At 44.1% G+C, this 13,326-nt stretch overlaps 1 protein-coding gene across 1 annotated transcript; it reads right to left on the reverse strand.

Moving 5' to 3' along the window:
- Positions 1-2,107: 2,107 nt before the first annotated feature.
- LOC142007233 (histone H4 type VIII-like) lies at positions 2,108-2,386 on the reverse strand. Its single transcript, XM_074983804.1, has one exon. It carries the CDS (start codon positions 2,384-2,386, stop codon positions 2,108-2,110), a length of 279 nt encoding a protein of 92 aa, XP_074839905.1.
- Between the last annotated feature and the right edge of the window lie 10,940 nt (positions 2,387-13,326).

The raw sequence follows: 13,326 nt of genomic DNA on the forward strand, positions 1-13,326 counted from the left end.
AGTACTAATCAAGGATGGCCTGATCAGTATCACACTGTACCAAAAACCTACTGATCGCTATACTTATCTACACCCTTCTAGTTTCCATCCTGCACACGTGACTAGATCCATTGTTTACAGTCAAGCTCTTAGGTACAATCGCATTTGCTCTGATCCAACTGACAGAGACCAAAAACTACAAGAACTTTACCAAATATTCATAAACCTGAATTACCCACCAAGAGAAGTAAAAAAACAAATTGACAGGGCCAGAGAAATACCCAGAGACCAGCTTCTCCAAGATCGGCCCAAAAAAGCCAAGAACAGAACACCACTGGTCATCACCTACAACCCCCAACTCAGACCACTGCAACGAATTATTAAAGACCTACAACCTATCCTTAATCAGGATGCCACACTCCAGAAGGCCCTGGGTGACATGCCTGTTCTTTCCTACAGACAACCTCCCAACCTCATGAGGATCCTCACTAACAGCCACAGTCTATACCCCAGGAATACCAGTCCTGGAACCTTTCCCTGCAACAAAGCCCACTGCCAGCTTTGTCCACATATCTTCTCTGGAAATACCATCACGACCTAACCAGGTTACTCACGGAATCACAGGCACTTTCTCATGCTCCTCTACTAACATCATATATGCCATCATGTGCCAACAATGCCCAGATGCTTTGTATATTGGACAGACTTCTAACTCCCTTAGACAAAGGGTCAATGGGCACAAAACAGACATCAAAAGACTCCAGATCCACAAACCAGTTAGTCAACATTTTAATGGAATGGGGCATTCTGTCAATGACCTAAAGGTACGTGTGTTACTGAAAAGGAATTATCGCACCGTTTTGGAAAGAGAAACGGCCAAGCTGGCTTTTATATTCAAATTCGGCACATTAACACATGGTTTAAATCGTGATGGGAACTTTCTGAGTCATTATAGGGGCTTGTCTGCATACTTGGCTCAATCTAATTCTTGACCTTCCCCCCACCCCTCCACTCTCTGATTTGCTCACCTTGATTACCTTTTTCTGATTTGTCCTCCTTGCTTACTGTTTTTGGTTCTCTGTGCCTTAAATATTGAGTCTCTGGTCTGGCTATGGTCTGAAGAAGTGGGTCTGTCCCATGAAAGCTCACCTAATAAATCATTTTGCTAGTCTTTAAAGTGCTACTTGACTGTTTTTTGTTTTGATAGGTTCTGGGAGGGTTTTTGTATTTTCCCCAACCCAGAAATTTGCAGGTGTTGTTCCTGACACAACACTGCAGCAAATAATACCACTTGCCTCACAACCACCTCCCTTCTAAGACTAGCCCAGGTCTTACGAATATTCCCTGGGTCTCAGGTTATATTAACTTTTCCCTAGCAAAATAAACAATGTGGAAATGTTCATGGCTTTTGAATTACAGTGGAAACCCCCTGAAACAGCTAGGTTGCATCACCCAAATACCAATCCTGTAGATGATCTAATCCTACTGGGGATTCATTTCATAACCCTTTGCAGCAGCCATATGTGACATATTTTGGATAGAATGTTACCTAGGTATTAGAAAGAACAGCCAAGGCTGCATCCTTAGCCCTGGCAGAGCACAGCTGAGGTGGGCAGGGAGGCAAAGATTGATTTAACCCAACTCCTCTGATTCTGGCACAGGCTGGGGATCAACTGTCCTCCAAGATAAGTTAGACTTGCCACAGGGCTGCTCTACTTTACACTGGGTGGAAGAATCCCCCAGGGAACACTTCTGACCACGCATCATTCATGGATCACAATCCCATTATGGAGACTTCCAAGTGCATAGGAATTCCATGCTACTTAATAATCATAATAGTCAACTCTGCAGAACGCAAAGCACCTTACCAAGGAGGTTAATATTATCATCTGATACTGATTCCTAGTTTTAGGAATCTCCAGTGGCCCAAGGTGAAGGCCATGCATCTATTCCTATCTGAATGTATATCATTAACAGAATGGACTGAGTAGCAAGGACCCTTTCAAAGAAACAAATTTAACCTAGAGGCCGTAGGTGTCAGAACTGCTCATGTGACCTTAATGCCTTTTTAAGGAATTTAGTTTTCTGGTAAGTCTTAGCCCCCAAATCTGTAGAGAGTACGAACCAGTCACTTCAGAGGGTAAACAACATCCATGGCAGTTACAGTCTTCCTCTTAGCGTGTTCAGTATAGGTGACAGCATCACAGATTATGTTTTCTAGAAAGACTTTCAGAATACCCTGGGTCTCTTCATAAATCAACCCAGATATGCACTTTACACCACCACAATGAGCCAAATGACGAATTGCCAATTCAGTAATACCTTGAATGTTATCACAAAACACCTTCTGCTGGTGCTTAGCACCTCCCTTTCCAAGTCTTTTACCTTCGTTACCACAGCCAGACATTGTACTTCTGAATCAATCTAGGGAGATAGCTGTTGTAGGTCAACGCTCTGGAAATAGGTAACTACTCTAGGGCTCAAACAAGCAAGATTTTCATCTCCATGTTCAGAACTACATGATTAAAAATAAGCTAGTTAAAATTAGTTTGAAAAGTTAGATGTCTTTAAGTCACCAGAACAAGAAGTCTTGTGGCACCTTATAGACTAACAGCTATTTTGGAGCATAAGCTTTTGTGGGCAAAGACCTGCTTCATCAGATGCATAAGTGGGGGCGGGGGTGGCTTCAGAGGGGTATTTAAAGAGTGGGGTCCCAGTAAGAGGGAGGGCCAGAGCTGACAAGGTCTATTCAGCAAGGTGGAAATGGCCCAGTATCAACAGTACTTACCAAAAGAGGAAAAAACAAAGTCAGATCAGACAGGGAGATGTGAGCCTTTGTCACAGTCTAGTGGGGAGCTATTAATATTGATAAGTACTATCGATACTGGGCCATTTCCACCTTGCTGAATAGACCTTGTCAGCTCTGGCCCTCCCTTTTACTGGGACTCCACTCTTTAAATATCCCTCTGAAACCAGCCTCCCACTCATGCATCTGATGAAGCGGGTTTTGCCCATGAAAGCTTATGCTCCAAAATATCTGTTAGTCTATAAGGTGCAACAAGGCTTCTTCTTGTTCTCAAAGCTACAGACTAACACAGCTACCTCTCTGATATTTATGTCACCAGTGCCTGATGAAATGTATCCTAGAATACTCAAGGAGCTGATAGAGGAGGTATCTGAGCCATTAGCTATCATCTTTGAAAACTCATGGAAGACAGGAACAGAGAAGAAGCCGTGCTAGTCCATATACTATCAAAACAAAAAAGCAGTAAAGTTTCACTTCAAAGACTAACAACATTATTATCTGCGTGGGACAGACCCACTTCTTCAGACCATAGCCATACCAGAACAGACTCAATATTGAGTCTGTTCTGGTCTGGCTATGGTCTGAAGAAGGGGGTCTGTCCCACGAAAGCTCACCTAATAAATTATTTTATTAGTCTTTTAAGTGCTACTTTACTGCTTGTTTGTTTTCATGGAAGACAGGAGGGATTCTAGAAGACTGGGAAAGGGCAACTACAGTGCTCATCTATAAAAAAGGAAATAAGGACAACCCAGGAAACTACACACCAGTCAGCTTAATTTCTGTGCCAGGAAAGATAATGGAACAAATAATTAAGGAATACAATTGCAAATCTCTGGAAGATAACAAGGTGATAAGTAACAGTCAGCGTGGATGTGTCAAAAACAAATTGTGTCAAACCAACTCGATAGCTTTCTTTGGTAGGATTACAAGCCTTGTGGATAAAGGGAAGTTGTAAACGTGGTGTAACTATGTCTTTAAAGTGCTGCTGGACTGCTTTTATGGTGTAACTGGAGTTTAGTTTAACATCTGATGAAGCAGGTCTTTGCCCATGAAAGCTTATGTTCCAAAATATCTGTTAGTCTACAAGGTGCCACAGGACTTGTTGTTTTAGAGTTTAGTAAAGCATTTGATACAGTCTCACATGACCTTCTTATCAATAAACTAGGAAAATACAATGTAGATGGGACTACAATAAGGTGGGTGCATAATTGACTGGATAACCGTTCTCAGAGAGTACCTATCAATGGTTCTCAGTTGTGCTGGAAGGGGTAACAAGTGGAGTTCCACAGGGGTCTGTTTTGGGACTGGTTCTGTTCAATATCTTCATAAATTTAGATAGTTGTGCAGAGTGTATGCTTATAAAAAGTTTGTGGATGATACCAGGCTGGCAGGGGCCAGGATAGGGTTATAATTCAAAATGATCTGGACAAACTGGAGAAATAGTCTGGGGAAAATATGATTAAGTTCAATAAGGGCACGTGCCAAGTATTCCTCATAGGGAAGAACCATCAGTTTCACATATTCAAAGTGGAAAATGACTGTCAAAGAAAGAGTACTGCAGAAAGGAGATATAGGGTCATAGTGGACCACAAGCTAAAGATGAGTCAACAGTGTGACGCTGTTGGAAAAAAAAGTGCAAACATTCTGGAATGCATTAACAAGGGTGTCATAAGCAAGACATGACAAGTAATTGTTCTGCTCTACTATGTGCTGATTAGGCCTCAGCTGGAGTACTGTGTCTGGTTCTGGGCACCACATTTCAAGAAGGAGAAATTGGAGAAGGTCCAGAAAACAACAACACAAATGATTAAAGGTGTAGAAAACCTGACTTACAAGGGACAATTAAAAGAATTAGGTTTGTTTAGTTTGGGGAAAAGACAGAGGGGGACATGATAATAGCTTTTGAGTACTAAAAAGCTGCTACAAGGAGGTGTTAGAAATTATTCTCAATCACCGAATGTAGGAAGAGAAACAATGATCTTAAATTGCAGCAAGAGATGATTAGGCTGGACATTGGAAGAAACTTCGTAATTATTAGGATGGTGAAGCACTGGAATAAATTTCCTTGGGAGATACAACTCTGCCTTTACAGTTTAGTCATATTCATGCTGTCATTTAATGCACTGTTGAAAGGAGCCTAGGCATTGTGCTGAGGAGGGTAATGTGAGAACTTTTACAGAACTGAAATAGTTTCTACAGTTTCCATTTATGGCACCTATAAAGCTACTAACCCCTCTTTGTAGCTGTTCTGCAAATGTACCCTCTTGGGCACCAGACAGTGATGTGCTTTGAAAATTATTTTCTTCCGTTGCATTAAATGCATATTCATCCAAAAGCCAGGGAGATTTCCACCAGTTTTATTGTTATTTTGGTTTTCTTCATTTCTTTCTCCTCGTGAAATGCCATGACATGGATGAGCTCCTCCATCTGTAATGGCCTGAAGCTGCATACACGTCTATAACTTGGGTTAAGTTTAAATCAGCTTCCTACAGCACATCCTGTCATCATTCCATAATCCTGTCTTCCATACAATCCTGTCTTTCATTAAAGGATAACATAGTGCCCTACAGTAACATGCTTGAACTTCACGTCAGTCACAAATGCAGCAGAAAGTTCGTGTTGTCTTGTATTATGAATTGGGGGGACTGGTGAAAGGGATGGGAGGGCATTGGCCATGTGACCCTCTCTTCCCCAGGCCATGGCTTCCCCCGCCCCGCTTCCATCCAGTCCCATCTCTGCTCCATCCCTTCCCCTCCTCCAAGTGCTGCAGCCTGGGAGATTAGCAGGGCCAAGGGCAGCACTTACAGCAGGGGGCCAGACACCCCACACTCACTGGCAGCAGCTCTCTCTGCTTCCCTGCCCATTTTGCTCAATCTCCTGCTGGTGAGTGTAGGGGTGTTCCCACCAGTCCTGCATACATGCTATTGTGACAGCAATGTTCCAGGACTGGTGTAGCTTGTTAAATACACAAGCTGCCCTAGCAAAGTACACAGACTCCGTGTCACTGATTTCTCCTTCAGTGGGAAATTGTGAGACCTCACAATCTGCTACCACCTGGCAGAGCAGTGACAGTACCTGTCACATGTCTGGGGTCACCCCAGAGAGACATAACATTGCCTGTACTGTGGCCCCAGGAGAATGAGAAGGATTTTAGAGTGTGATGCACCTTTTTCTTCCAAACGGTGTTCCGTCTGTGGTTCAATATCACTTCTGACAACATGTAATATTTAGCAAGCTCTCAGGACGCGGGCTTGCTAAGCAGGGAGAGGGCTGATGCTATTATTAACTGTAGGAGCACTCCACTTACACTGGCTGCTCAGCTTTCTCAAACCATCATCACTCATCGTGGCCACGTGTAGTGGCTTCACACGTACTAGCACAGTCACTGCACTAACTCCATCATCTCATTACTGGACAGACCCCCACATGCTAGTCCTGGGATACTTAGCCAATAAAGCAATGTTCTGCACAGTGCTGTCCTGCCATTGTTTGTCAGCGTGCAAGTTGTGTGGTGCAGGAGCACTGCCAATACTGAATGAAATTCCAGCACAAATTCACCACTTGCTGCATTTTGGTTCTTGGTGGCAACGAGATAGAGAAGAAATAGGTTTACTTGGTCTGCTGGTTCCTGGGCATACAGGTGTTCCAGCAGAACACAACTGAGACCATTTGAAGATTTCTAATGGAGTCTACAGGACTAGTCTAATGCACCAGAGATGGTCTGCTATCTCACTATCTTGCATTTTTCAGCACTTTGCAGTCGGATTTAATTTCCTTCTGCCTTCTTTGCCTCCTGGCATTCCCATGCAAGACACGACAAATGGGCTAAGAGGATTGTTATTTCAATATAGTACTAATGTTAGCCTGTATCCTCTTAACTTGGTAATAACTGCATCCTGGACTAACTACCATTACAATCATTGTCAGAGTTTATTTACTCCAGGACATAGCTCTTGCCTCTTAAACAGAAAGCACCTTTGATGTGTCATCTCACTAGCTAATCATCTTTTTGAAAATCTGTTTCCTTTTATCAATACAATTGCAGCACTCGTTATGTGAGCAGCGCACAATAAAATACACACACACACACACACACACACACATTCACACAATAATTGCATGCAAATGAAATTCAAAGCTCATCATGAATGACGGATAATTGTGGAGCAGATTGTTCTCCTCAGAGATTTTAATCTGTTGTTTGCTGAGAACGGTTTATATCCTTAGAGGAAATCATATCCCAGGCTCAGGAGTCTCTAGGAGGATCTGGTCAGTTTGCACCACTGAGGCAGTGTGAAGTGGCAAGGTTATGCCCACAAATGAGCAGCAGACAATTCCTTTTGTGAAGGAAAACAGCTGGTGTAAGACAGGTAGAGGTCTTGCTGCACTTGGTGGTACTTCCTTTCCCAGTGGGGCGTACGAGGCAAGGGTAGGTAAGGGATGGGATGGAGCTGGGTGTCGGTACAGTGATCCAAAGGTCCTCAGGTACATAGGCTGCTCTAAGTGACACTGGGGCCAGAACTTAATGTAAAGCCTAATCCAAAACCCATTGAAATCAGTGGATAGATTCTCAGTGACTCCTGTGGGCCAAGTCTTCAGACTATTTTTTCATGCCTGCTTTTGTGCATGCAAATGACTACGTCTCCAAGTGGAATTAGTTGTTTTGCACAGAAAACTGCCAACTGCACACGTAAATTGAGCAGCTACTTGTGCATGCAAAAGCGGGTATGCAAACCTGGAAACTTGGCCCAATAAGATTTAATGCACGGCTCTGCCATTAATCCAAATGGAATAGTCTAAAATAATAATCTTTCACTCTCTGGTAAAAGACATGCCTGCAGATACACATTTTTCTCTCAAATGGAAACTATTTGAAAGTATATTGGAGCAGTTTTTGTGAGCCGTTGTATGGTGTAACATTTATGGTTCTTTATTGGTTTCGTGGAACAAAAATGTCATCCTTTTACATATCTGTTTTTATCAAGTCGATTTTGTATTGCATTTTATTTATTTGTTTGTTCCTGGAAGTTGTTTCCATTTATCAAAGATGAATTTCTGAACAGTTTAGTACAGTTTGGCTCAAAGAAAAATCTCTTTACCTCAAGCTCTTATAAAAGCATTGTGTGTGGGTGTCTAAGGTGCTGGATTTAGGCTCCAGTCTCTGTGGAGGCGTGGGTTCAAATCCTACCACTGCCATTTCTTTGATGTCATCATCAGACATGACGGACTACCTAAATGTGTATAAAGTGCTGTTATTGAAAGCTAAGGCACAGATGAGTTTTGCCTGGGAAAAGGAAGAGAGCTTGTTTATCACTACATTTTTATCCTGTTCCTTTGCACTTTGCATTATTATGAATGAATGACCTTGATTTCCTCAGAGACCTGCTTTGAATGAAAATATTTTGTATGTGGGATGAGGGGATATAAAAATCCTGCACTAGCACAGAAAGAGCTAAGTAGGTGCTTTTGGCTGAAATGGACCTATCCCTGGGCACCTGCAAATTAAACTAGGATTGGACAAGGAGTTGAAAGGAAGGGAAGTCCTCTCAGACATGGACAGTTTAGGCAAAGAAACAGACTATTGAGCCTTTCCAGCCATGAAGAGTGCACTTCATAACTGCTCCCTGGGAATGGTTTTCCAATCAGTTTTCCACCCACCTTAAAATATCTCCAGCTAAGCTGCATTTCTCTAGTTTGCTTACAAGGTCCGTGCAATAGTGTATCAAAAGCTTTCCTCTGACACCAAGATATATCACTTCCTACCCATCCATAAGGCTTGTTACCCTGTGTTGCAATTCGCAGCTCACGGGCACAGTACCTCCTGCTGGTCACTCCAGGCATTAGCTCAGTCCAGCCTCAGTGTGCCCTCTCCTGGTGGTGTCTCATGCGCTATTACCTTTATGTCTGTTCTCCATCATGTGCGTCTCTCCCGGCCTTAAGAAGCCCTTCCCTCAGGGTACTGCCCTACTGCAGTGTCCCCACCCTCCGGGGTCCTCACTGTCAGAGAACTCCCCAGCCCACTGTACCCACCTTGCCTCAGTGCCAGTTGTCATTTAGCCTCAGGGGCAAACTGCAGTCTGAACTGGCCACTCATTATAAGCAAGAGGGCATGAACCTGCTGCCTTTGCCCATCCTGTCCGCCTCTCTGCAGCCCTAGTACCCTTCAGGCCCGTTGCTGAGCCTTAGTCTGGAATTACTCAGGCTGGAGCTTGCCTGGCTCACCCTGCCCTTCCCCAGCACTGCTCAGTCCATGGTACCTACACTAGCAGCCCTCAGGCAGGCATTTGGTCTCTCTCCGGAGCTGGAGCAAGAGTCTACTCCCCCCGGCCAGAAAACTTTCTTATAAGGGCCTAGGCTGGGCTATGATTGGCTGTCACTATCTTCACTCTAATTGCTCCTGGGACAGCCCACTCCCAGGGCTGTTTTTAATCCTTTTTAACTCCTGGAGTGGGGTAATTGCCCAGCTACATCCTGTCAAAAGAAACTATGAATTGGCTTGGCATTATTCTTGACAAATCCATGCTGACTGTGACTTATCACCTTATTATCTTCTAGGTGTTTGCAAACTGATTGTTTAATTATTTGCTCTATTATCTTTCCAGGTACAGAAGTTAAGTTTACTGGTCTGTAAACTCCTGAGTTATCCCTATTTCCCTTTTTATAGATTTGGCACTATGTTTTCCCCTTTATAGTCCTCTGGAATCTCTCCTGGCTTCCATGACTTTTGAGAAAAAAATCACAAATGGCTCAGATATTGCCTCAGTCAGCTCCTGTAGTATTCTAGAATGCACTTCATCAGGCCCTGGTGACTTGAAGTCATCTAATTTGACCAAGTCATTTTTAACTTGTTCTTTCCCTATTTTAACCTCTGATCCTATATAATTTCCACTGGCACTCCTTATCTTGGACATCCAATCACCACGTAACTTCTTGGTGAAAACTGAAACAAAGAAGTCATTAATCACCTCTGCCATTTCCACATTTTCTGTTCTTGTTTTCCTCCCTCACTGAGTAATGGGCCTACTCAGTCCTTGGTCTTTCTCATGCTTCTAATACATTTGTAGAAAGTTTTCTTGCTACCTTTTATGTGTCTAGTTAGTTTGGGCTCATTCTGTGCCTCTTCTTTCTAATTTCATCCCTATTTACTTGTGTTGTTTATATACCTCCTTTGTAATTTGACCTAGTTTCCACTTTTTGTAGGACTCTTCTTCAAATTTGTGGATCATTGAAGATCTCCCAGTTAAGCTAGGGTGGTCTCTTGCCATAAGCAGTGGGATAGTTTGCTTTTTTGCCCTTAATAATGTCTCTTTGAAAACCTGCCAACGTTCTTGAACTATTTTCCTCCTTAACCTTGCTTCCCCAGGGATCTTTTCTGCCAACTCCCTCAGTTTGTTAAAACATGCCTTCTTGAAACCCACTACCTTTTAGTGTGCTTTTGTCTAAATCAGATCCAGAACAGCTTTTTCCCTAGTAGCTTTCTCTGCCTTCTCAGATAAAAAGTTGTCTCCAATATATTCCAAGAACTTGTTCAACAATCTGTGACCTGTTATTTTCCCACAGATGTCTGCGTGGTTAAAGTCTCCCATCACCACAAAGTTTTGTGCTTTGGATTATTTTGCTAGATGTTTTAAAAAAGCCTCATCCACCTCATCTTCCTGGTTTGGTGGTCTGCAGTTCACTCTTGCCTTCACATCACCCTTGTTTTTTACCCCTCTTATCCTGACGCAGAGACTTTCAACACGTCAGTCTCCTATTTCTGTCTCAACCTCTGTCCAAGTGCATATATTTGTAATATAAGTCAACATCTTCTCCCTTTTCCCCTGCCTGTGCAAGCTAAGTCCTTCTATGCCAATATTCCAGTCCTGCATTTTATCCCAAGTCTCTGTAACGCCAACTATATCATACTTGTGTTTATTTACTATTATTTTGAGTTCCTACTTATTCCCCACACTTCTCACACACATCTAAGCTACTGATTTGATTCCTCCCAGTTCTGCCTTGTTGCTGCTTTATCCCTGCTATAGCAGCCCATGGTCCCTTCAAATTCCAAGCCTTCTGCCAGGTCTCAATGGTTTTTACTTATCTGTGGGCTTTGGTCACCTGCACCCTTCAAACAGTTTAAAGCCCTTCTCACTAGGTTAGCCCGTCTGTATCCAGATACGCTCTTCCCCTTCCTCAATAGTTGGAACTGATTTGTGCTTAGCAGTGCTTCTTCCTGGAACAGAATCCCATGGTCAAGGAAGCCGAAGCCCTCCTGGCGATACCATCTTCACAACCAGACTTTCAACTCCAGGATGGATCTGTCTCTACTTGGGCCCCTACCTTTGACCGGAAGGGTCAAAGGGAACACCGCTGCACTCCAAACTTTCTGCCATACTCCCAGAGCCCTGTAGTCCAGGGGTCAGCATCCTTTCCAAGGCAGAGTGCTGAAATTTGACCTTTTGACCTCTATGTATGGTCCAAGTGCTGGTGATACCCTTGAAAGTCACTAATAGTCCTGCTTGCAGCAGCTTCATTAATAAATAAATGAAGATACAGAGCTTTGCCCTTTGGGTGGTGTATTGTAGCATTAGCTGGTCATTTGTTAATCCAGAGGTGCCATGGCTTTGAGCAAACTCCTGGCTGCATGGGAGGGGAGTGGGAGGGCTGAGCTCCCACCTCATGTGCCAATAAAAATTGGCTCGCATGCCACTCTTGGCACCCAAGTCAGGGGTTGCTGCCCCCTATTGTAATCACTTCTGATCTACTGAGGGTCACACCTTGCAGTGTCATTAGTGCTCACGTGGATGGGTAGCTGCAGTGGCAGCCAGAGCCCTGGGCCCTTTAAATCACTGCCAGTGTACCACATGCCGTTCTCCAGGCAGCAGTAAGGGCTGGGGTGAGGTGGGGCAGGGGGACATGCCATGGTCTGGATGAAGCTGAGGGCCATCTGCTCCCCCTGCTGCCCCTTCCACCTGCAGCCCCACCCCTTCTGGAGGCAGAGAGCAGGGCTCCCTTATATCTTGGCCAGGGTCCTGGTGAGGCTGTCAGCCTTGCTGCCTCCACTTTTGGGGCTGATTCCTCATTGCTTGATGCCAGAGAAGCATATTTGTTTTCCACCACCATTGGGGGTGGGGGTTGTTGGAAGTAGGGGTGGAGCACTGCCTCTTGCCAGAGGTAACAAGCAGTCAGTATCCTTGTTCCTTAAGCCAGGGATGGGGGACCATTTTTCATTGGTCAGTCAGGGGCCACTGACCCACAGAAATATCAGAAAAAATTCAAAAATCAGAAAATTCAAAACTCAGCCAGGGGCCACATACAAACATTTGCCTCAGGGCACAAAGATTGGCCTCAGGCTGGACCCAGCCCACAGGTCATAGATTCCTCACCCCGGCCCAAGCTTTTCCATTTACTAAATTTCAGCCTGTTTCACATCCTGTGCGATTCTCTTCTCCTGAAAGGAAGATACAGGGTTCATTCTTGACTGGCCTTGAAACACATTACACCAGGGTAGCTTCATAGAGGCAGGTGGAGTTGTTCATGATTCACAGAGAGTGGGAGTTAGTCCATCAGCTCTGTTTGGTGTGGATGACAGGCTGATGATGGCACAATAACACTGTCACATTTGTTCAGTTTTCTTTCCAAGCAAATCAAGAAAGATTTTTTTTCAGGGTGGGGCAGGCAAGAAAATTTTAGGGAGCTTTTTAAGTGGCTTAGATTTGGCCTCCGTAAGAACAGCTCAACCGTGACTCTCTCTAGATCATCCCTGGGGAGGACAGTGGTAATGCAGTGGAATAATGATTGTCTGGCTAGGAAAGCATTTAATTATCAGAATTGTCACTCCTTGCAGCTCTGCTCAATTTCAGTTATCATGTGCTTCTAACAAGACAGACCACTGTAAGATTATCATGCCTTTTGAAAGGAAGCAGTTGTATTTCAGCCGAGTGAGGGAGACTCCAGGGTCCTCCCTAAAGCTTGGGAAGGACGTGTGTGCAACAGCTTTGCTATACTGTTTGGGAGGGGCTGCATTTTGTGTGCTTGGCCAGAGCTGGTATGAATACCACTCAGCAGCTTTGTGGAGCTCAGGTTTGGAGGTTCTGGTGTCCCCTTTGAAATGTTCAGTTTGAGCTGCTACACCACTGACTGCCCCACAGTACCCCACAGGAAACTGGGAAGTGGAGTCTTCTCCCCAAGATGCCCCTGGCAGGTAAGCTGGTCAGTAAATTGCAAAGTAACTGAGTTAGTGCTGATTTAAAATGACTGCTTGACACATGCAAAGCTTGAAGTCCCAGCCACCCCCAGAATTGAAACTACATAAGCAATAGCAGTGTGGCTTTCTCGTACAGTGCCCTTTCACCTACTGAATAGTTCAGCCTCCATGGTTAACTCAGCCCTTCCTCTATATGCTGAAATTGCTTCATCTAGGATCAGAACCTTGATCTGCTGCATGCTTCCTCTCCCACCTCTCTGAGTCTCACCTCCTCAGCTGCAGACCAGGGCTATCAAATCTTCCTTTTGCCCTTTGTCATGTCTATTTAGAATGCAAGTTCCTTATGGCAGGG

The sequence above is a fragment of the Carettochelys insculpta genome, chromosome 1 (genome assembly GCF_033958435.1).
Source record: "Carettochelys insculpta isolate YL-2023 chromosome 1, ASM3395843v1, whole genome shotgun sequence".
NCBI lineage: Eukaryota > Metazoa > Chordata > Testudines > Carettochelyidae > Carettochelys > Carettochelys insculpta.